Source organism: Physcomitrium patens, chromosome 6 (genome assembly GCF_059467195.1).
Source record: "Physcomitrium patens ecotype Gransden chromosome 6, ASM5946719v1, whole genome shotgun sequence".
Lineage (NCBI taxonomy): Eukaryota > Viridiplantae > Streptophyta > Bryopsida > Funariales > Funariaceae > Physcomitrium > Physcomitrium patens.
Window position 1 is genome coordinate 10,737,206 of NC_143415.1, and position 23,627 is coordinate 10,760,832.

At 36.5% G+C, this 23,627-nt stretch overlaps 3 protein-coding genes across 5 annotated transcripts; 2 read left to right on the forward strand and 1 right to left on the reverse strand.

Moving 5' to 3' along the window:
- The first annotated feature begins 469 nt into the window (after positions 1 to 469).
- Positions 470 to 2,231, forward strand: LOC112283674 (uncharacterized). Its single transcript, XM_024522722.3, has 2 exons — positions 470 to 528; positions 636 to 2,231. The coding sequence occupies exon 2, from the start codon at positions 642 to 644 to the stop codon at positions 2,070 to 2,072; it is 1,431 nt and encodes a 476-aa protein (XP_024378490.1). The 5' UTR covers positions 470 to 528; positions 636 to 641; the 3' UTR covers positions 2,073 to 2,231.
- Positions 2,232 to 3,537: 1,306 nt separating this feature from the next.
- On the forward strand, positions 3,538 to 8,809 carry LOC112284022 (uncharacterized). 2 transcript variants are annotated; one of them, XM_024523486.3, is made up of 7 exons: positions 3,538 to 4,472; positions 4,707 to 4,984; positions 5,265 to 6,045; positions 6,355 to 6,730; positions 7,110 to 7,192; positions 7,372 to 7,566; positions 7,887 to 8,809. In XM_024523486.3, the coding sequence occupies exons 1-7, from the start codon at positions 4,242 to 4,244 to the stop codon at positions 8,238 to 8,240; spliced, it is 2,298 nt and encodes a 765-aa protein (XP_024379254.1). In that variant the 5' UTR covers positions 3,538 to 4,241; the 3' UTR covers positions 8,241 to 8,809. The 2 variants fall into 2 exon arrangements, with proteins under 2 accessions (XP_024379254.1, XP_024379255.1); XM_024523487.3 differs by having other exon boundaries at positions 4,104 to 4,472; positions 5,436 to 6,045.
- Positions 8,810 to 10,152: 1,343 nt separating this feature from the next.
- On the reverse strand, positions 10,153 to 14,934 carry LOC112283089 (eukaryotic translation initiation factor 2A). 2 transcript variants are annotated; one of them, XM_024521388.3, is made up of 14 exons: positions 14,814 to 14,934; positions 14,571 to 14,643; positions 13,826 to 14,098; positions 13,512 to 13,698; positions 13,030 to 13,264; positions 12,747 to 12,815; positions 12,342 to 12,443; positions 12,009 to 12,049; positions 11,774 to 11,907; positions 11,534 to 11,597; positions 11,276 to 11,387; positions 10,922 to 10,983; positions 10,689 to 10,726; positions 10,153 to 10,457 (listed from the first exon to the last, which is right to left on the reverse strand). In XM_024521388.3, exons 1-14 carry the CDS (start codon positions 14,842 to 14,844, stop codon positions 10,253 to 10,255), a joined length of 1,626 nt encoding a protein of 541 aa, XP_024377156.1. In that variant the 5' UTR covers positions 14,845 to 14,934; the 3' UTR covers positions 10,153 to 10,252. The 2 variants fall into 2 exon arrangements, with proteins under 2 accessions (XP_024377156.1, XP_024377157.1); XM_024521389.3 differs by having other exon boundaries at positions 10,153 to 10,468.
- Positions 14,935 to 23,627: the final 8,693 nt, after the last annotated feature.

Sequence of the window (23,627 nt, forward strand, 5' to 3'; positions counted from 1 at the left end):
CGTTTCGGCTTTGAATACTTCTTTTTAATGTTACATAGTAAACAAACATTCAGGTGTGAAATCTCGAGAAGGTAGATCGGATGTCCAAGTTGAGCCTCGTGCTTAAGTACTAAAAATGGACTGAGTATGTGGAAATCGAGTCTGGTTCCCTTTTTTAGGGATGACTATTTGTTAAACATCTGTGAATGCTCCAGCGGCAAATCTGGGATAATACTAGTTGCTGATATCAGCACCTGGAATAGCAGTCTCATGCTTTGCACATGGGATGCGAGATAGGGAGAAAATGCTTTCTTGTGATAAATAGTATTGTCACTTTTTGTTGAATTTTTCCCACAAGCGACATTAATGAACTTCGCACAGAGTCTCACGTCATGCTACAGGTGGATATGTCAACAGCCTCAGGCTACTCAAGAGCACGATTAGAACCTACATAACCCTAGGGGTGAAGCCTACATGTGCGTGCAACTCTTCGCCCTTGGGCTTAAAGATACGTCGGCGCATCAAGAAGGCATTTGTGTCAAGGCTGAGGTAGTGAGTCTTGCTCGATTTGCTTTTTAGTTGCAGCTCGTAATAGGTTGAAATCATGATGAATCTGGTACAGTAACGCCTGAGAATTCTTGTATTGCTTTGCGCAGTGAGTCATGGAGGCGATTGTCATGAAATCTTCGTCGACGTTTGCACTTCTGTGCGTGTTGGCATTGCTGTTGGACGGCAGCGCTGTCACCGCAACGACCATCGATAATGTTGCAGTGCAGTGGAACTCACTGCTCCAATCAATCATCTGCACTCGAGGCATCCTATTCAATGATGCCAGTGGCTATTTGTCCCAGATGCACCTGGCCCAGTGGCATGCGCTTCTGGCTCTCAAGAACACTGACCGCTGCAGTAACGGCGCCACTGAAGAGGCCGCGGTAGCGTACGCAAGTCGTGCCGTGCTCGTGCAGTATCTGGGCTTCGACACAAACACCATCCTGGATCCGTTCTTGCAGAATCAGCTTGAATCGCTGGACCTCTCCGCTTCTCAGAAAAAAACTGCCAAGGAGATCGGTGAAGTGGTGGCGTTGCGGCTAGTGCAGTCTCGAGTGGGTGGTGACTTGGGGAAGGATTTCGTGTTGGATGCTGTAACTGATGCACTGGATGAGTCTACTCCTGCACCTGGAATCTATCGGTACCAGAGCACCCCGGGTGCTGCTCCTTCCAGGTTATTCTCCCAGCTGGGGCAAACGAAGACTTATGTGCTGCCCAATCCGGTCGCGATGAGGAAGCACTTTCTGAAGAAGTACAAGCCCCCCGCCGTGCCCTCGAAAGAATGGGACACTGAATACAATCAATTGAAGGACATTGGTCGCGCAGATTGGCCGGGGCGCACCCCCGAGATGGATAATCAAGCTAGTTTCTGGTTCGGAGGACCGAAGAAAGGCTCCCTCTGCACTCAGGACTCGTTCTGGAATGCCGCTGTCTTAGCTCTGTTACCAGCAGGAACCTCCCTCTACGACACCGTCGAATTGTACGCGAAATTGCACGTCTCTATACATGATGCGATTGTGTTAGGGTCCTCTATGCAATGGGCATTCTGGTTCTGGCGCCCTCCAACGGCCTACAAAACTGGAGACCCGGGTCACGCCCCACTGCCAAATTGGAATGCATGGTTGGATTATAACGCCCACCCCGAGTACCCCAGCCTCACCGCGGTGATCACAGCCGCAGGCGCTAGTGTGGTGCAGAAGTATTTCGACCGCAAGAGCATGAAAGTTAAACCCTTCACTGTGGTCGGAGGCAGCCTTGGCCCAGTGTGCGACACGTCGAGCCCTGGGATCGGTCCCAGACACTACGATTCCTTATCAGCAGTAGTAAAGGATGCACAGCTGGGCCGCATGTACGCCGGTCATCATTTCAATGTGTCTGTCACGGATGGCGCCGAGATTGGAGCAATTGTGAGTGAGTATGTGGATATGCATTGGACTGAACCTGGTGGTCCATCGGGCGTGCTTCCTGATGCCGCGTATCTGAGTGTCTTCGCCCGCGTGCCGTCGAAGGCCGGAAAATCTAGCGACATCACATACAAAGTCTAAGCAAGGTTTCAATCCTCCGGTTGATGCGTAATCGATCAATTGCTAAACATGGGGAACCTCCATTCTCAATCAGAAACTGAAACAGTTCACAAATCTATTGACTCCGTGTACAGTGTTTTACAAACACACATAATGGACAGAAAAATATGAATTCTCTGCTCTCTGGTGTGGCTTACTTGCACTATACCTCTCTTGTGTCGATCTGTCGTTAATTTTTCTTATTTGGTTACAACTAGTTGCAAGTCATTCTTTCGTCACACAATGTTCTTAGTGCATTTATGCAAGTCTTCTTTTGGTGTGGGTTGAGCATATTTTATAGTATGAATTATGCAGTCGTGTGTTAATATATGACGTAGAATACGATATAAATTTGAATATTTATCATAATTGAGAATATGTTAGTTTCACAGCGGCTTTGTACTTATTACTTTTTAAATGTTCTTGAATGAAGAATCTATTATGTAAATAGAGATCATAAGACACAACAAATTGGAAGTACGAAATCAATATCAAGTGTGCTATCTAGATCAAATAAGAAAGCATAAGCAACATTCCTTCAAGGAAAGATGGAAAATCTGAACACAACTTAGTCAGGCTATCTCTCACATCTCAAAGGGGGAATTCAAGAATTCAGAGAAAATTCTAAAACTTTATTAAATGACTAAATCATTATAAACAAGCATAATTTTACAAATATAAGGTCAACTAACAAGGTCGACTAACATAAAATACTAAAAATAAAAACCCACTTAACAAAACTAAACTATACTGTCATGTAGAACCTAATCCCACATCATTTGACATGTCACTAACTCTTATTATGTAATATATTATTCAAGATTTTTGAAACATAATAAAAATAAATAGATAAAAATCTCTTGCAACCATTTGGATATAATATCTTTTCACAAATTATTGCTCTATAATTTTACAGTATATTGAAGGCTACAATTGTGTCCAATGTACTTGTGAATGATTAGAACCACATCATCATCACAATAAATGATTGTATAATATAAGAGAAACAGACACATGAGGATATTTTTGTGCACACCAATATCTCTTTCTAGGGCTGAGTGGATAACAAGTTGATGAGATTCAGATTGCCTATGCTACTTGTCTTCAATATTGACAAGAACTTCATCTACACCACTTTATCTACTTTATCTACATTTGTATTTATTGCAATCTACAAAGCTTCACTGTAAAAACGAATTTTTCTCTAAAACAACATTGGAAGAACTTCAGTGTGGCTTCACATTGGTGTACCACCAATGTAGCACACTCTTAAGCCAAGACACAAAGCGTTGTAAAAACATGTCCAGCTGGTGCAAACCAATGAGAACACTTCAACCCATATTCAGTAAGCAATGTTGTGGAAACTCCATCATAAAAAAGCGCATCGATTTCATTTATCAGCATTGGGAAAAGAAGCTGGTGCGGGGCAGGACGTGACCAAGGCCTTGCTGACTTGTGGCGACCATATTCCAATCGTCTGTCATTTGAAATGAATCATCAGTGCTCGTTGACCTTAGGGAAAGGTGTTCCGTTTCAAGATGCGAGGCGTGGTTGGGTTGCAGAAATCGGTACCGGACGGTGAATTTGCTATGCATGGATGTCGTGGTTGTGCCAGTTGGGCTGTCGCTTGACTGGTTTCTACCGATTCTCGCATTCCGGCATGTAGTTATGGCATCTTGCCTCGCCGGTGGCTTGCTTACGTTTGTGATCCGCGCTTACGTCGGTTTGTTTGTGGGCTTTGGGGGATTGTTGGTGTCATGACGGGATCAATGCGGTTCTAGGATATGGAGCGAGGAGTTCTGTGGGATTAGTTCCGTGTGATCGTTGATGATCGAGGAGTTGGGAATCGCTGTGAGCCGAAGTTCGTTGCAATTTGTCTTTGCTAGTGACGATGTCGATCGTCCGTCACTTTTATTCCTCTGACCGAGGCGGTGAAGAAGCAGGTGATGAGAGAATAGCTGGATTGACATTTCTGCGAAGGAGAGGACATTGAATTGTACAGGGAGTTGATCTTAATTTTTGAATCAACATTGTAGAGCGGGAGATATAGCCTATAGGGTTTGATTGTTTTTTCACTGTTTTTCGTCGGAAGCTTTCACGACTTTTCTCTCCCTTTTAATTGTTGGCACATAGATATAACCTGCTGAATGCATGATGAATCCGTCGAATACCATGTGCCCGGCCCTGGCTGCACCCAATTGTAGTACATTCACATGCTTGCGTTACTTCTTTGCTGGAGTTGTGGGACTTGGTCTCGTTGAATTGGTACTCGCTTTGTATTTGCTGAACAAAGTTTGGATAGTGAACTGTAGACCAAGACTACCTGTTAGCTCTGAGTCGATTTTGAATATTGACTGTGAAGACGGCTCTATCAGCCTTCAGGTTAGTTTTTCCTTTTCTACATTCTCTTTCTGATGTGCAGCATGAGCACCAGTATCCTCTGCTTCTAGTGGTAATTGTTGACAGTGATCATAGGTTTGCTGTGTGATTCTTAATGTGGTCAGATCATGAGTACCTATTCTACTTTCACTTAACTAAGGCGCAGACTCGCAAACGTAGTTGAAACCATGTCGATCACGTGTCCTGTCTGAGTTTAAGAATGTAATTTATGTTCAGGGAAACGCGTGGATAGCCCCATTTCCTGACGGTGATTTGAGCAAACTAGTTATAAAATATCCTCGAAAATACAAGAAGAACAAGGATGGCCAAAGAGTGGGTTCAAGAGTTGATGGCACGTTAGGGGATGTACTGGAAATTGCTCCTATGTGGAGGCGCGCTTCTCTGAAGAACAAGGTTTTATTCCTGAAAGCAGTTGATGGAACTACTGAAGAAGTCTCGCTCGAAGGCTGTGAAGTATTAAGCGTGTCAAGTAGCCCAGGACCCAACCGCAAATGGTGCTCATCTTCGTAACACATTTTCACTAATGGCTTACATTCTTTTCTAGAGGTTGTTCAGGATATTATTTACATGCCTTGTATCATAACACAACAAGAAAAATGTCAGTTTGAGTGATAAGCACTTTGTGCGATTGCGCAGTCGCTTGTCGAGTGGTTCTATTGGATTGACTTGCATGCCCCTGGTCGTCACCTTTAAGATTCAACTAGTGATCCTTGTTTTTGTGATTGACTATGAGCTGCTTTGTGTATGTTGGGTGCACAATTCCTTTAATTGCAGGGGAAAGAAGTTCCCAATCAAGCTTCACCATCCAAGTCGTGACATATACCGGGGGTGTAAGCAATTTCTATTCTATTTAGAGTCAGGATTTGCGAAGGAAACTTGGTGTCAAGGATTTCGAGCTGTAGCCAGTCAGGGAATAAGCGATTGGACTCTCTTGATGAAACGTAGGTACAAGGAATATACTCGAGTAGCTGAAGGAAACATGCCATATCTGACTAAGTTCTATTCGGGAGGCGAGGATCGGCTTGTGAACTTCAAACAGGAGGAGGCTGAACGGCGTAAAAAGAGACGGATAATATGGAACATGTTGGCGCGGCGTGTTTCAATCGGGAATGGTCACAAGAGATCAAAATTCGTCATTGCCGTCGACGAAATTCAGCGTGGAACAGAACCTCTTTCTCAACAGCATGATGACAAGAACAGGAAAAAAAAAGATACTGATCTCCATGAGGGTCGTAGCGCCACTAACCCCTCTTTTTCAGAAACCGCAAAAGTTAATGATTCCAATCATGTCCATGACTATCGTTGTACACTTCCCGAAAAGTTGCCAATCTGTGAGCCTGATGTGAATGCCGGTGAAGGAAATAATCCTGCTTCTGGATGCACCCAGAGCGACGATCTTGATGAAGTTTCTGCAACCTACCGGAAGTTCCAGAAATCAAGGGGGGGCAAGGAGATCGAACAAGGAGTGCTTTGCCTGAACATGATTATTGCGAGGCTTTACTTTGACTTCAATCAAAGTATAGAACGGCTCGCAAGTGTAGATCGGTTTTTTCAGGTGTGTTTTTCCAATTGTAATATCCTCACGAACACGTTTGTTGCTGAATGTTATGACTACAACTGATACGTGCTTTTCTTCTGACTTATTTTTCTTCAATTTTAGTGCAATCTATCTAGGGTCCCTGCATGATTTTCACAAGTGAGCAGTGACTAAACTTTCACAAGTTTAAAATTTGATACAGTTATGTCCAAACCTGTAGTCATCTTTGTTGCCGTTGTCGCAAATAGATGACCGTCCCCTGGATATTAGCTCGTAATGAAGTTACCTAGCATGGGTTGCTAACCTTCGGATGTGGTTGATTATCAGAACCTCATTATGAAGATAAAAATTCCAAGCTACATAAAATCAATTGATGTCAAAGAATTTGACCTGGGGAAAAAACCCCCTTTTGCGACAGCCATCCGTATTCTCCCTGCAGATGCTGAGGGGACCATAGCTATGGAGTTGGATGTGGAGTGGCATGGTGGGGGTTATCTCACGTGTGAGACACGTTTGGATTTGCGAGAGCAATCAGCACAGGAGAATGTTGCCGTTCAATTGTCTGGATCAAGGTCAGAGGGGGATGCTGCTGCAGCAGTACTATCCGGTATACGAGGGGACTTTGGTTTGACAGGTTCATCAGATTTGTCGGCTGCCGTGCAAAAGGCAACAGAATGCAATCTTTCAAACAGCTCCGAAACAGGTACTGGAATTGTAATGATAACATTTAATTCTATTTCCATTTTCGTTTGCTCTTAGAGTATTTTTGTGTATCCTTTTTTTGAACAATCTCTCCTTTATCGTAGAACATGTTTACTTGTAATTCGAAGAATACATGACGCATGCTCGAGAAGAACTATGTCTACATCTAACACACAAGCATTGAGTTACATGAATCTAAATTTCCTTGCAGCATTGACATCGAACATTGAGTAAATGGTTACGTTTACTAAAAAAATAGAGTGTTTTCGGAAGTATAGTCAATGGAATCATTATTGTACATTGGCTTTACAATAAGCTTTGCAAACGCATCCTGGCAAGCTACTTAGGTGTACTCGAAGTACCTTGGCTTCTGTTTATAGGTGATGAAGGAAGTAGTAGGAATGGAGGGTTGAGACGACCATTTAAGAGCGTGATGTCTCGTGTCGCAGATCATGTTTCTCAGGTTTGTACCTCTCTCGCTAGCTTCATTCTAGTGAACGTATTTAATTGCTTCGATTGATGTAAATCGATAACATATGGCCGAAATTTCCTTAACTTTCAGTTGAATTGGAGCTACTTTATTATCCAGTGAACACTCATCTCTTCTGGATATCTCTATAATTATTGCATGCGGCTGAACAGGTGCCAATAACCTTGAAGATCAGGTTAGTGTCGTTGAAGGGAACTATCGTATTGAGGCTGAAAGCTCCACCATCAGATCGGGTTTGGTTTGCATTTAAAGAAGAGCCAGAGATCAACTTTGCACCAGAGCCATGTATCGGTGAGCGTCGGATCAGCAGTACTACATTGGGAGCATATGTTGGTAAACTCATTAAGGTATAAAGCAGTTGAAAATTTCTAAACCTTCCGTTGTAAAGGGTTCCTTTTGTAGCAATCGCTAGTGTGAATATCTACAGGTCTGTGAAGTTTACATCTGAACTTAATTTTTCGGTGGAGACTTGTTTCTGAGCCCATCTATCCTATTTCAGATTTAATCCGCTGGGTTTGCATCGGACTCATTGCTGATGAGACCTTAGATCTTGAACGGAAATTTTTTCGTCGTTCGATTTATAATTTATACATTATAATAAACCTAGCATTTGAACTAAGCTCAACACATTCCTTTCTATTTTGACCAACTCCTTGTATTACCGCAGGCACGAATTCGGGAGTCTGTTGTCATGCCGTTTTGTGAAAGTTTTCATCTTGATTGGATGGTAGCAGACAAAGACAACTGGCTACCTCAAAGCCAATTCCCCTTATCCTTCTTTGTGGCGAAATCCTGGGAAGCTGAGCGCCAAGCCTCCAAACAGGAACTTGAAACGTCTCATTCGCCTTTAAGGGATGTGGCATGTAGCCCTGATCATCAATCACTTTCTGGCTCACAAAGCAGTGACAGCGGCCGAAACAAACCTCCCAAGGCTCAACCCTTATGCTTTCGCTCTCGTTCTCGCTCTCAAAGTGAGTTGCATAGAGACTCATCCAGACTACGGAAAACAGCATCATCATGAGCCAGCCACAACGGCGTTTCAGGATGTCATTCTTGAGGAAGAAGGACGGAGCAATGCTGCAGAAAAGCTGCACCGCAAGAGACCAGGCGATCTGGATGGTTCGCCACACTCTCAATGCATGGACACATCTGCACATGAATGCAAGCACCTCATGGTTGTAACTGATCTGCTCTACATCTAGGTTTTGATAACCGAGTTTCTTCGGTGGAAAGCATCATCTGGAGCGTATTCAATGACTTAGCAGATTGGCATAGAAGCAATTGGTTGTTCAAAACAACAATAGCGGTGATAAGTGAAGTGGATATGGAACTGGTTTGGACCCAAGTGAGGTATACAAAGAGTTGATGATTTCATAGGTTTCTAGGGGTTAACAGCAAGTGGGTGCTCCCATACTCGGTTTCAATTAAGAGGTATTTGAGGGGCATGGTCATTGCCAAGGGAATTCCCTCGAATGGAGGTCTGATAATTCCTTTGGCAATGATTTTCTTACAATTTTAATTTTATTCAGTTACGTTGGTTGCCGAAGATATTCTAGCTTCATTATAAACTTGAACAACATTTAACACTTATTACATGTGCTGAAGTCTTCGCTATATATTTATTACGTTATATCGAAATGTAAATTTAAATAGTTGTGAATGTCTGCATGAAATAAGTGTGAATAAACGAACAAATACATGTCCTTCCAAGTAATTATTTGGTCATCACTATTTTTTTTTGATATTCAGGTGCAAATCCAAAATTTGCACTAAACATTAAACTTTGCATGTAACATGAATATAAATGAGACTCATTCAGTGCATTTGTAGCCACAAAACTCATACTTTTTGAAAAATGTTTTGTAACCATAAAATTATATTTTTCTATAATTAAATAAGTAATTTCTTGTGTAACTTAGCTTTTTCAAAACTAAAAAAATATCAACGTTGATGTAGTCATTTACATTATACCTTTTTTGGTGATTAAAAACTACTAGAAGTGAATTTGTGGTTTTAATTGGTGTCATCAATAAATATATATATATATATATATATATAATCAAGTTTATAATTTTTTTATTTCATTGTACGAATTTCATGATGTCTTTTTTTTATATCTCTTGCTGGAGAAACATGGAAATCATTAATATTTTACAAAAGTAATCATGGATTAATATAAAAGTTGGAAAATACATGTATAAAAGTTCGATAATCATACTATAATATTAAAAAGTATATTTTAACTGTGTAGCAAATTTACATACAAAATTTTAATTATCTATTTAGAAAATATTTTAAATTCTCTTAATGCACATAGTCGGATACACATCTTGATTACAAATACATCAATTGAGAACATAATGCATGTTCATAAAAATATCAACCGTATTGTGGACGCAGTCTCATACAAAATATAATAATACAAGATAAATCTAACGACTAACAAACAAGCTCAAAGTCATGATTATTTAACAGCTGCCAATCAAATAATCTACAACCTTCCACTTTCTAGTCATGTTCATGTTGTGCAACATTTGCCCATATAATCGAAAGGCTCATTACATATTTTGTTCCTCTTATATCTTCTATCCGATAAGCTTACTCAAATGTGTTTTAGTGACTACTGACCAGTGACAATACGTAACAAACTATCGTAGAGAATACCCCTGCAACATTACAAATTTGAACGAAACATCCAACTTGGTGGGATGTAGTAATTATGGCACTCCCAATTGATACATGATCCAACACAGTAAGGTTGTGACATAAGGTACATGACAAAGTTGGTGCGGTGTGATCAGTCTGTAGACGATTCAACTGGGAGGTGTGTTTTTACTTCTATAGACAATCGTACTTAAGCTTGCACATAGAAGTGTATTAAACAGATGGTTAGTTATGGCATGACATTTTGTTCAGTCCGCTGTGTGTCCACCTTAGATAAAGATTACAATACCCTTAAATTGAATAAACTAAGTCGTAAGCACAGTTGTCATACACAGCCATGTGTAAATGTCTATAAGCTACATTATTCCATCAGCTGTGCTGCACAACAGCATCAATCAACTTTTGTACAGACGTCAGAGGCCACGCAAAGCCACCTAAACCAAAATTCTCAAGTTGGGCATGCATGAGCCACCAAATTCTGCTACACAATGAGCACCTAATCGGCTTCATGAGTCTGCACCTTCCTTCTTTTTTTGGCGACGCTTCTGATTCTTCAAGGCGCTCTTGCTGAGACCTGCGGATGACCTGTTAATAAGCGCACGCCACTGAATGGATTAAGAATTTACAAGACCATATTGTCAGAGTACCACCAGACCACAGAAAAGGGAATACTCAGGTAGAGTATAGGAACTGTGACCACTGTGTACGAGTATCATACACTGGATTTGAGTACACATTCTTAGATAACTGCCTGGACTGTAAAAACGAAGTAAACGAGGTAGCTGGGAAGGTGAAGATCGCTAACCCTGTGCTAGCTTTAGATGTTTCGTCAAGTCCAAGCAACTGCAAGTGAAAATAAACACTGTTATACTAAACTGGTAATGCACGAAAAAAATTACGAGACACCAATCATTTTATAAGCATGGCACTGAAACTTGGGTGACCACATCAGCTAAAAAGATTCCAAAGCATATTGACGTCACACAAACTCATCCTCATTAACATTCTTCTATAAACAAAAAAAATGATCGGAATTACCTGAGCTTTAACAGAAGCTGCCTGGCCAGCATGTGGTGGACGATATGCTCCTGGTTTAGTGCCTGCCGAACATGCCAATTGTATGTGATCATTTGAATGCAGCATTAATGGCATGAAGCAAAAATTATTGTCTTCTTGTTTCCTTAAAATAGAAATTAAATCAACAATAATTCAACCTCATCCTATTGGACCTCAACAGCGTCTGATACTCATTTATAAATATTCTTAGACCACAGTGAATATCTCCAAACTAATGTGTGCGTGTATGTGAGTTCTAAAGTCTAAAATACCATAGAGTTCCGTGGTATAGGAAGTCTAGACCTCACAGCAACAAGGAAAAACGTTGGCGCATACCTGTCCTGGGTTGGACAGTTTTTGGTGCCTCAACCTTGCTTTCAAGCTTTCGGGCTCCTGGAGATGGGGGTCGGTCTGGGTAAACGTCGCTTGAAGCAGGGCGCCATTCAGCCTGGAACACCCCAAAGGACGACCGCAAAAATTAGTACTCTGATCTTTGGAAACTTTCGCTCCAAAAGCAGTATCAATCGAAACCAAAAATTCGAGCCATACAAGAAGTAAGGAGATGGCCAGAACGGCATTCGGAGAAGAAAAAACCTGATAAAGTTTGTCATATTTTTTCTCATAGTGAGGGGTACCATCATATTTAAACACCTTGAACCTGTTCAGCAAACAGACAACTCATTACTCAAATCTAACTACAATAGTTGGTTTTTTAATTTTTTTTAAAAATAAAGTCTACAAAGACAGGAACTGATCAAAGAGATAACCTCTGAAAAATTGGTACAAAGATGTTGAAAAAAGTTCACCAATTTTAGGAAAGGGCCAAATAAGTACCCATTGTCTACTTGAAGACGAGGCGCAGTAGTGGCTGTCATGAAATAGCGGCCATCAGGAGACCATTCAGCTGTAACGGTCACAGGAGCTTTTAAGGTGTGAAAGCATTTCAGACTTTCTCGATCCCAAAAGGCCTGTCCAAAAGAAACATAAACATATTAACTACCCCATAATTTGATGATGCTGTTCAGCCACAAGCGAGTGTATATGATCGAAAAAGTTCACTGATACTTACCACGTCTCCTGGAAGATTCCCAAAACCCGCCAAGCAGATGACTGCAGTTGATGTTAAAGGCACAATCGAGATGGATTCTTCAGATAAAAAACAAGAGTCTAATGCTTTAAGCACGACACTCTTAAACGCAACGTCATACAACACAACTTAGGAAATCACAAAAATGGATTGAATGAAGTCATTTATCCTATTCGTCTCTCTAAACCATAGAACTCTACTCACGGAGAATAGATGAGGGAAGTCGTGTTTGAACCAAACAACAAACTTAAGGTGTAGCAATCCTGCTTCATGTACAATACCCCAACATTGATGGGTCTTTCATAAGGAGGATACAACTGCCTTGAGGATTCCACCGCAAATAGTTGTAAGGGCCTTGTCCGAACTCAAAGAGTGGCTTGCATTGAACATTGAATAGGGTCACCTTTGCAGGCATAACTGCAAAAATGTCAAGGACTAACAGAAACCAATATAATAGTCACAGAATCTACTGCAAGTGTAAGAGCCAGAAATTAGATAGAAGCAACTATATATATATATATATATATATATATATATATATATATTAAATAAACTGATAACGGCCCTCTTCTGCGATGGAAGTTCGCAAGGTATGAAAAAGCACAACAGCACATGATTTGGCAACCAACATCTAACTACATTCAAAAAATACCACTAAATAATCGTTAAGCATATATACTCATTAAGTATAATTGGGCAATGCTAGTAACAAGTGGATACAGCCATAAACGACCAGAAATTCTTTGCCGTTTGGAGACCACTGCACGTCATATATTGGACCCTCCTTACCTGGTACATCAAAACAAGCACAACAATTTGAGGGGGAAAATCGGTCACATGCTTGAAATTCAAAGCATTTTCCAGGTGCGTATCAAAAAAGCATATGAAGCACATAACCAACAATCAAAAAATATTACTTCACATCGATACGAAAGATGGACAAAATATCATGTTGACTAAAATGATTGCCGGTGACGAGAGACCCGACATCAAGGGAACGCACTCAAAGGTACAGCCCCTTCATGGCGGCCATCGCTAGTCAAATAGTGCAAACGCGACTCTCCATAGTAGTTCTGGTTAGTCTTGTCGACATCTGACTGAGCCAACACCAGTAGGCCTGTGGAACCTTTGTTCCATGATAATTGAGCTGTATTTGACTTAAAAAAGCTTCGTCTAGCAACCGATTGTGCTTGACTAACATTCGCAAGTTCGAATATACGTACATTAGCTGGAGCACCCTGGCACAAGAGAAATGAATGAGCTAGAATAGGTAAAAGGCTTCATACATATTGCGCATTGACATCATTCAATACTAGCAAGTATGCCGCTCTCACTGAGTTCACCCTTCCATGCAGAGCACCAAATTTACAATCTCCAGTTCAGGAGAAGAAAGTGACGCCTACAAGCGACTCAAAACGAACAGCATTAAAGATAGTCTTCAATAACATAAATCTTAGATAAGGAGAAAAAGGCATGTAAAATAACCTTAATCTCAGGCACGTACGCGGCAATGTGTGAGGCAGGTGAATGTGCAAGCTGAACACCATCAATTCCTGGCAACCGAAGCCGATCAATGATGCCTTTCGAGAAATCATGCCCATCAAATATGTGTACTTCGTTTGTCACTAACCGACATGCAACACTTTCATCATCGCTGAATTGGATAACAGGCCTGAAATGCAGACACTGAAATATTCATTCCTGGAGCCATCCCAATTGAAAGATCATGCAGGAAACGCAATAGTTTCGTACAAAAGACGCTGCAAGTGCGACTTCAAACAAAAAAAAGACATACTAACCATGAGGTTTTGGAAATGGCCTTCTGGAATTGCTGCAGAACAATAGAACCAGTTTTCGAATCCCACAAAACCAAATTTTTTTGCTGGCCTTGAGGCTTTTGGAAAGTCTGCAAATACGTGCCCAGTGGTGAGAAAACAGCAGACGCCACACCGGCTGCTGGTATTTGAATAAGTTCTTTGCCAGAGTCGGTGTCATATATAACTAGAGCATTTGGTGTAGTCACTGCTAGCTTGCTTCCATCGTTACTAAACTTCGATGCACTGCATGGTATCCTGCCCAAGCTCACATGACAACAACAACCGCACAGCTAAGTTCAATAAACTGAACCATCCTAAACCAGGAACACAGCATATCACAATTTGATTTTATTGCTACTGCTTCACCAAATTTTTAACCTGGACCAAGCTTCCCGAAACACTACCCTCCTGAGCAACACAAGCTCAACTAGATCCAGCATTGAGACCTCGCTTTCTCAAACTCGCCAAAAGACTATCGAGATCTCACATTTAGAATACTAATTGCACAGTGACCTTGCCATCCGCAAAAACTTCCCATCCTTATTCTCTTTTCTCGTTTCCATAAAATTTTCTCCACGCAATCAGATGAAAAGCAGATATACTGTGTGTGATTTTGTGTGTATGTGTGTGTGGGAAGTATATATATATATATATATATATATATTCATGTTGCAAATTGAGTACACAGAGAAGAAAATAGGAAAATCTGAAGAAGGTAAAAGCTCACTTTTCAAAAGTGGCTGCAGGCTCGCCACTGAAAGGCGGTCCAGTGAGCAGCGACAGTCCATTGGGGTCTCGAACTGCAAGCAGACCAAATGAACCCACAGTACTAAGAATCACCGACGCAATCCCAAATTTCTTAACCTATGGTATTGAATCGAAGGTTCAGTCTCCAATCGCTCATACACCATTCCGGAGCTGTACAACATTGCAATCAGTAAAAAGGAAAAAAGAAATGCTAGATTAGTACCAGTGAATTTGAGAGGCGGTACGGTGGCCATGGCGAGCAGCCACTTGGAAGACTGGATCGTTCGATCGATCAAACGATCGAAATGCTGGGTTTGGATAGCAATTTCTCTTCGCCTCTGTGCACCAGCAATTGTACTCTCCCTCCTCCCAAGCTTTAAACCCTAATCCTTCTCCCCCTTTCCACCGCCGTGTGAAACGGAATTTTTCTAATCTGTTTTCACTTGCGGCTTTTTCTAAACTTTGTATTATCTTTTGCTTTTCAATGGCGAAGAATCTTCGTTGTTTACCATCTATGACATATGCATATAACTAGATTCGTTCAGTTAGAATTAGGTCTCAGAAGAAATTTTATACATGGATTCAAGGAAATATATACCAATGATGAAAATGTTGGCCGGTTTTCTTGATAGTTTTTAAGGCAACAACAGCTCATAAAATGTTGTTACATCTGTTGCTGGAATCTCTAAATTTTCATACTTTAAAGATTATTTAGTGATTTCTTTGAAACATGGTTGTCTTTCCTTCAATATAATAAATTAAAAATTAAAAAAGATGAAATGGAAATGAAAATAAACACACCTTATATATATATATATATATATATATAGTTGTTATTGAAAGCATCATATTAAGAAAAAAAATATTCAATTTATTGAAAGCAAAATAGATAAGCAGATAAAAAATTCACTTTGTCATAGAAAATTAATTGTTTATAAACATGAACATACAACTAAAAATACACAAAGTTTTATTGAATGATACTTTTGGTAACTTTCATAAGTATATTTACATAATTTAGGATGTCATCTTTATAGCTTATAATTTATTTTCTTTTGTAATTATTTTTTTATTTTGTACATTCAAAAGACTTGTGTGTGAATAAAATATGTATATTTATATTTTCTTATATGGATGGAAGAAATACAAATTATGTATCAAAATATAATAATAATAATAATAAAAAAAAAAATCTAAGATAAAAAATTAAATGATTAATAGCAATGATTATTTAAAAACTAATTTAAACTAAATAAAATTAAACAAATTTTTTGGTACATTTTTATCAATCATGTTATATATATATATATATATATATATATATATATATATATACATATAAAAATTAAGACATAAGCATATTAGAGGTTGTAGATTATCCATTTTTAAATTATTATTGTACTTAGAATTTTCTTTGTTCTTAAATCTTGTCTTATACTTATTTCAAAGGATATTAAATATCTTTTTTTTTTATTGTGTTATTAAAGTAGAGCTTATTAAAGTAAAGAGTTCAATAATACATTTGTAAGAAAAAATAAATGAATTAATGCTTATAATGCACCAATTCAATTCACCACTACAAAGAATAATAAGATTGGCTAAAAATAAAGATGTAGAGATAATTAAAACTACTTTAATATCTATACCATATTATATTATTTTTTCTATGGTAGAACATCATTCAAGCATTAAAGAGCTAAGAATTGTCTTACTTGAGAAGTTTGATGGTACAAAATTAAAGTTTTAACGATTCATCAATCAAGTACAACTAGTGATTGAGCTTCAACCTTAAAGTTATCAAACTTCAAAATCACAAGTTAGAATTATTCATTTTTTTTTTTTTTTTTTTTTAATCATGATTTTCATCTTTTCTTGAATAGTATAATCCAATGTTCAATAATTTGGAGGCATTTTTGCCAAAATATGAATCTATGTATAAAAAACATGTTATAATTTGTGCTGCAATTAAAAAGATTTATATTTTGTATCAAGAAAATTGTTTAATAATATTACATACTTCACAAATTCAAGAACTTGTAATTGATTCCAAATAAAATAATATTACATTTGTAAATCAATTTTTTTTGGAATCATAATATGATTTTAGAAAAAAATTGATATTGAAATTATTTGATCTTCAAACATTGGATCAAGTTATTGATTTTGTTGTGAAATATAACAATTGAATTTTTGAATTTTGATCTAAGAATTGTATAAGTAAACCTCAATGTTTCTACAATTCAATGGCAATATCAACATCTTTACAATACATACATTTGGAAGTAAAAGTCACAAAAATTGACTTGATATGTTTTAAACCTCTCATTTAATTAAAAAAGACTTGTCATTCTCAAGAAGGATTATACTTATATTATAGAAAATTTAAGTATATTGGTCAATATTGTCAAAAGAAATGATACAACTACAAAACAAGGAGCATGGCTTTTAAAAAAGACAATGTATAAAAAAATAATTTTATTGAATTATAATAAGGCTTTGTGGCTAGAATCTTGTACAATACCTAATAAAGGTTCTATTTTTTCTTAGAATCCTTTCTTTGCTTTACAATAGGTATTTGTTTACGACCTAAAAATTACAAAGATTTGAGAAAAACCTACATATTTAACATACTTTTTTATTTTTTGTCACTTTTCTTTTGATACAAATTTCTCAAGTTTATGCATCTTCTTTCAGTTCATGTCCTTGATAGATTGAAAATAGTGCACTTATAATATTAAAGCTTTGTCTTCTCTTAATTAAGAGTGAATTACCCCTTTTTTTTGATGAGACATAAGAATATTAGAAGTTACAAATTACCCTCTTTTAAACTGATATTGTTCTTAGTATTTTTTTTGTTCTCAAGTCCTTTCTTTTACTTATCTTCAGCAATATTAGACATTTCTTTTGTAAGTATTATTATCGTAGAGCTTCTTGAAATGAAAAATTCAATGGTAGAAAGATAAGAATAATTAAGAAAGTTGATGCTTGCAATGCATTAACTTAATTTATCACCACCATGAGTAACAAAAATGGCAAGAAGTGAAGATACAGACATGATTGGAGCAGCTTCAACATCTATATCAAATCACATCTCTTCTCCTATAATAGAATATCCTTCTATTTTTAAAAAATCTAGAATTGCTTTACCTAAGAAGTTTGATGGCACAAGATCTAAGTTTCGAGGATTTATCATCCAAATACAACTTGTGATTGAACTTCAACCTAAAAGTTATCCAACCTGAAGATCATAAGTTAGATTCATTGTTATACTTCTTTTAAGTTTGGTATTATCATGGTTTTCATCTTTTCTTGAATGATGAGATCCAATATTGGATAATCTAGAAGCTTTTTTGGCAAAATTTGATCTATGTATAGAGAACATGATGCAATTTATGTTGCAACCAATAAGTTTCATATCTTCTAATAAGGCAATTAATCACTGACATCATATACTTCATAATTTTGACAACCAGCAATTGATGTTAAGTAAGATGATATTGCCCTTATCAGCCAATTTCTCTATGGATTATAATATGAGGTAAAGAAATTAATCTTCAACTTATCTAATCCTCACACATTTAGTCAAGCAATTGACTTTGTTGTGAAGTGTAATAATTGACTTTTTGAATTTCAATCTAAAAATTCTACAAGAAAACTTTCACATTATTATAATTTAATGATAATTCCAATGACTTTTCAATCTAAACATTTGAAAGTAGAAGACATGCAAATTGATGTGGTACATTTTAAACCTCTTATTGAATAAAAAAAGATTCATCGTTGTCAAGAAGGACTATATTTTATGTTGTGAAGAAGTTAAGCACACTACTCAATATTATCCAAAGAAATGGCAGAACTAAAAAAATGAAAAGTATAACGGTCAAAAATGAAAAAATATGAGAAAATAAATTTATCTAGATACAATAGGAATTATGCAACTAAAATCTTATACGAAAAAAGTTTTATTCTCTCTTCAAAATCCCCTCCTTATTTTATAGTAGATGTACATTTAGAACCTAATTTACAAAGCCTCTGTCTTAATAGATTCAAGAGCCTCAGCTTTTTTCTTAAATGAAGAATTTTTTTTGTAGAAAGCCATGTGTCTAGTATAGCTAAATCCATATTTGTAGGTACAAAAATTTTCTTGCATGCTGTAAAAGAAGGATCTTCTTTTGTTATTTATGTTATACCTATTTTTAATAATAAATAGACTTCAAGTCATATTCTAAGTCAATATTAAGATTTTTAAGATGTTTTGAAAAGAAGAATTCAAATATTCTCTTAGAGTATTGTCTATATGATTACTGAATCGATCGTAAAGAGGGAAGTCAGCCACCATTTGGTCCAATCTATAGTTTATCACAAAATGAATTGACTAAACTTAATAAATACATTAATAAAAACTTGGTCAAGAATTTCATATGCCATTTAAAATTCCTTGCTGGAGCTCCTAGCTTATTTGTGAAGAAAAAAGAAGGATCACTCCAAATGTGCATAGATTATCAAGGACTCAATAAGATTACCATCAAAAATAGGTATCCTTAATCTTTGATATCTCAACTTCTTGATCAACTAAATCAAACTAAGATCTATATAAAAATAGATCTATGACGAACATACAACTTGGTCCATATTAAAGAAGAAGATGATTAATAGAATACATTTCAACTAAGATATGGGTACTTTGAATATAATGTCATGCCTTTTGAATTCACAAATGCATCAACTACATTTCCACATCTTATGAATGATATTTTTTGTAAGTTTTTAGATGATTTTGTTGTCTATTTTTTAGAAAATATTTTAATCTATTTTGATAATACAAAGAGCATGAAATTCATGTTTATTGTGTATTACAAAAACTTAAAGATGCGAGATTATATGCCAAGTTGGATTGAAATGTCATCTAAGTACTTCTTGCAATCATGGATTTTTTTTAATGATAGAATCATTATTTAGAAGGCACTTCTATTCTAATCACCATATATACGGATTATAAAAATCTCAAGTATTTTATGTCAGCATGTCTTTTGAATTATTGCCAAGCTTGTTGGAGCATGTCTTTGTTAAGATTTAAATTCAATATCACTTATTATACAAGAAAACAACAAGATTTATTTGATGCCTTTTTTAGACATTCTTATCTTATACCTAAAGAAAGAAATGTAGCTTTTGATTAAAAAAAGATAATTTTATTGAAACCAAAATAATTTCATCTTTGAGCAATAAAATCAACATTGATTGTTGATTTAATTTTTCTTAAGAAAATTCAATTAAGTATGTCGTCTAATCTTCTTGTTTATCATATCAAAAATACTTCTTTTAAGTCTTGTGATACTTCTAAGTTTAAGTTCAAGAACAATCTACTTTATTTCAAAGGATGCTTATATGTTTCAGAAATTAAAGCACATTGTCATGTGGCGTGATTTGCAATCTAGAAATATACATGGTATTTAGCTGTAGAGAGTTTAGCTTTAACTTATTGACTAAGCTTTAATAAGTGATTTATTCCACTTTTAATTTATATACAAAGTCTTAGCTTCCAAAACCTCTTTATTTTATATAAAATATCCAAATTGTAGCAAAACCTCTCAAAGGATATTTTTTTTGCAAAAGATTTCTTCTTTCTAAACTTAATAACATTCTTTTCTTTTTGAACATTATTTTTTCTTTCTAAACTTTAGAAATTCATATCTTTTGATCTAACAATTCAATTTCTTTCAAATTTTTATATAATATAGCTATTATCTTCAAGCTTTATTATACAAAAAAATAAACTATAAAATCACTATTAATCTTTTGTCATCTTAGAAATCCTAGCAGGTACTCTAAACTCTATCTTATAAGCACTAAAGCACTATTTTCTTTATATCTCAAAAATCCAAAATTCAAATGCCACAAAATTTATGCACAAAATTTATTAACATGATTATATACATTCTTAGAAATTTTGAACTAAAATCTCATCAAATTACTCAAGATATAGTTCAACATAATAGCCAAACTATAAGATGATAATGTTTACATATTCTTCAAATACATCACAACTTTCTACTAGTATGATATTTTGGATACAACAATACTTTGGAACTAATATCTAGAGATTTTTTGATGGCCACAAGTGTAGAAGGCTGTAAAAGACTTTGTTCAATCATGTGACATATCTTCAAGTTCCAAAATTCCTTGTCATCAACCTTATAGACTTCTTCAACTATTATATATTTCAAAACAACCATAGTCTTCTAATTCTATGGATTTTATTATAAATCTTCTAATCTTAAGTTCGTAAAATTTTATATTTGTGATGGTAGATCATTTTATCAAAATGGCACATTTTGTATTATGCACAAAATCTATCAGAAGTGAAAAAATTGCCAAGCTTTTCTTTGATAATATCTATTGATATCATAATATTGAAGAAACACAATAAGCAAGACACAAGTAAGTAGAAATCAACAAGGTTAGACATAAGAGAAGTATGAAATGTATTGAAGAAATACAATAAGCAAGACAAAAGTAAGTAGAAATCAATAAGGTTAGACACAAGAGAAGTATGGAATGAGTTACCTCTTACTTCTAACACCCTTTACTTATAGGTAGAGGTTACATCTATTTTGGCTAGCATTCATCTTACTTTCATCCAATTAAATCCTAGATTCCTCTTAACCTAGCTGCCACTTTAAATCTTAGTTGCCACCTATAATCATAACTACCACTTATAATCCTAGCTGCCACTTTGGTAACTTTTCTTCATCCTTTTGCTGCCCTTTAATCATTAGCAACTTATCTAAGATAATATCTTTTACCTTCTAACTTATCTTCAATTTATTTTAATACTCCCACTTTGCTATTGGTCAAAGGCTAATAAATCTAATCCCTTTGTCAATTTATAATGTCTATCTTTCACTAATGCTTTTGTGAGCAAATCAGTAAGCATGTCTTCTGTTGCACAATATTTCATGTCAATTATTCCCATCCCAATCTTCTCTCGTATGAAGTAATGTAGAATGTCGATGTGCTTTGTCCTTGAATGATGCTTTGGATTCTTAGCAAAAGCAAGGCATCCTTGATTGTCATACTTCATTGGAGTTGCTTCCAATTGTACAAGCCCAATGTCTTCTAAAACTTATCTTAGTCATATTACCTCTATTGTACCATTACTTGTTGCCATGTATTCCGCTTCCATTGTAGACCTTATAATTGTTGGTTGTCTCTTGTAATTCCATGAAATTGCTCCCATTCCAACAAAGAATATATATCCCATTGTTGATCTTCTATCATTTGCATCTCCAGCCCAATCCACATCATAATATCCATGCAATGTAATACTATCACCTCCAAAAGACAATTTGAAGTTCAAAGTACCTTTTAAGTACATGAAGATGCTCTTAATGGTTGCCCAATGAATTGGTCCAACCTTTGACATGTGTTGACTCACAACACTCATCGCATATGCAAGATTCACCTTTGTACCAACCATTGCATACATAAGTGAGACTACTACTGTCTTATATGGAACATCTTTCATTTCTTCTTCAATTTTAGTAAATTCCTCATCTGTGAGCTTCATCAACTTCAAATTTGCCTCCAAAGGTGTTTCAATGGACTTGCACTCCTCCTTATTGAACCGTTTCAATACTTCTTCAATGTACATCTTTTGGCTCAATGTAATGATCTTCTTAGCTCGATCTTTTACAAACTCCATTCCTAAACAATAGTGGAGCTCTCTCAAATCACTCATTTCAATTTTTTTTGCTAGCTTTGCCTTCAACCAATCCATCTTTTTCAAAGTATTGGTCAAAATGATCAAATAATCATCATAAAGAATAACAATTAGCAAGAAAGCTTTTAATTGCATCACATACATGGAATGATCAGCCTTACTCCTCACAAATCTTTCATTCACAAAGAAGGTGTCGATACGTTGGTACCATGTCCTTGATGATTGTTTAAGTCCATAAAAGGATTTCTTCAACTTACACACAAGGTGTTGTTTGCCATCTTCAAAAAATCCTTGAGGTTGATCCATGTAGATGTTTTCTTCCAATTTTCCATTCAAAAAAATCGTCTTCACATCCATTTGGTGTATCTCCCAGTCTATTGGTGCCCGAAGTACCACAATGGTTAGAATGGTGGTGAATTTGGCCACAGGAGCAAGTATCTCATTGAAATCAACACTAGCAACTTATGAGTAGCTTTTGGCAACCAATCTTGCTTTACACGTCATAACATTACCCATTGCATCCCTCTTTATTCTAAACACCCACTTACAACCAATTGAAACTCGATTTGGTGGAAGTTGAGCCAATTTCCATGTTCCATTATCCATGAGTGATTTTTATTCTTCTTCCATAGCATTTTCTGACTTCATAGCATCCATGGACTTTATTACATTACATAAACTCAACAGATCAGCAAGAAGTGCAATATTGGCATGTTCTTTAGTTACTTGAAGAAAAATGTGGTCCTTCCACCATTCACCACGTTGTTTTCTATCTCTCAAAGGATATCTCCTTTCATTTGAAGAAGATTCAACTTGTTGCATTCCATGGTTACCTCCAACTTTCTTTTCTTTTGAAGATAGTCTTTTCTAGATCAAAGGTTCATAATCCTCATCACCATGATCATCAACAACTTCATGCTCTTCATTACTGGTCTTAACAATTGTAGAGGCCTTCTTGTCCACCTTCTTTACCTCCTCATCTTCATTTCCACCTTTACAACCATCATTGTCTTTGTTTTCTTCCTTCTTTGCTGAATTTGAAGATGTGTCCACAAACACACCATTACTTCCACTTAAATACATCTCAAAGTACTCACAAGCACTCTTGTACTCCAAAAACTCAACATCACAACTTTTGATGATCTTTTTAGTCTCCAAACACATGAGCCTATAAGCCTTTGTACCTTTACAATATCCAACAAACACACATTTTGTACCTTTTGTATCGAATTTTGATCTCATACAATCTGGTATCTTTGTATATACTATGCATCTAAAGGTCCTCATGTGAGAAACATAAGGTTTCCTCCCACT

Coding starts and splice junctions, on each gene's coding strand:
- LOC112284022 (XM_024523486.3), top strand. CDS start 4,242: ATGATGAATCCGTCGAATACCATGTGCCCGGCCCTGGCTGCACCCAAT. Junction 4,985..5,264: donor CCAGGACCCAACCGCAAATG/GTGCTCATCTTC, acceptor CTTTAATTGCAG/GGGAAAGAAGTTCCCAATCA. Junction 6,731..7,109: donor TTCAAACAGCTCCGAAACAG/GTACTGGAATTG, acceptor TTCTGTTTATAG/GTGATGAAGGAAGTAGTAGG.
- LOC112283674 (XM_024522722.3), top strand. CDS start 642: ATGGAGGCGATTGTCATGAAATCTTCGTCGACGTTTGCACTTCTGTGC.
- LOC112283089 (XM_024521388.3), bottom strand. CDS start 14,844: ATGGCCACCGTACCGCCTCTCAAATTCACTG. Junction 14,644..14,813: donor ACCGCCTCTCAAATTCACTG/GTACTAATCTAG, acceptor GTCTGCTTGCAG/TTCGAGACCCCAATGGACTG. Junction 12,816..13,029: donor TGAAGGGGCTGTACCTTTGA/GTGCGTTCCCTT, acceptor TTGATGTACCAG/GTAAGGAGGGTCCAATATAT.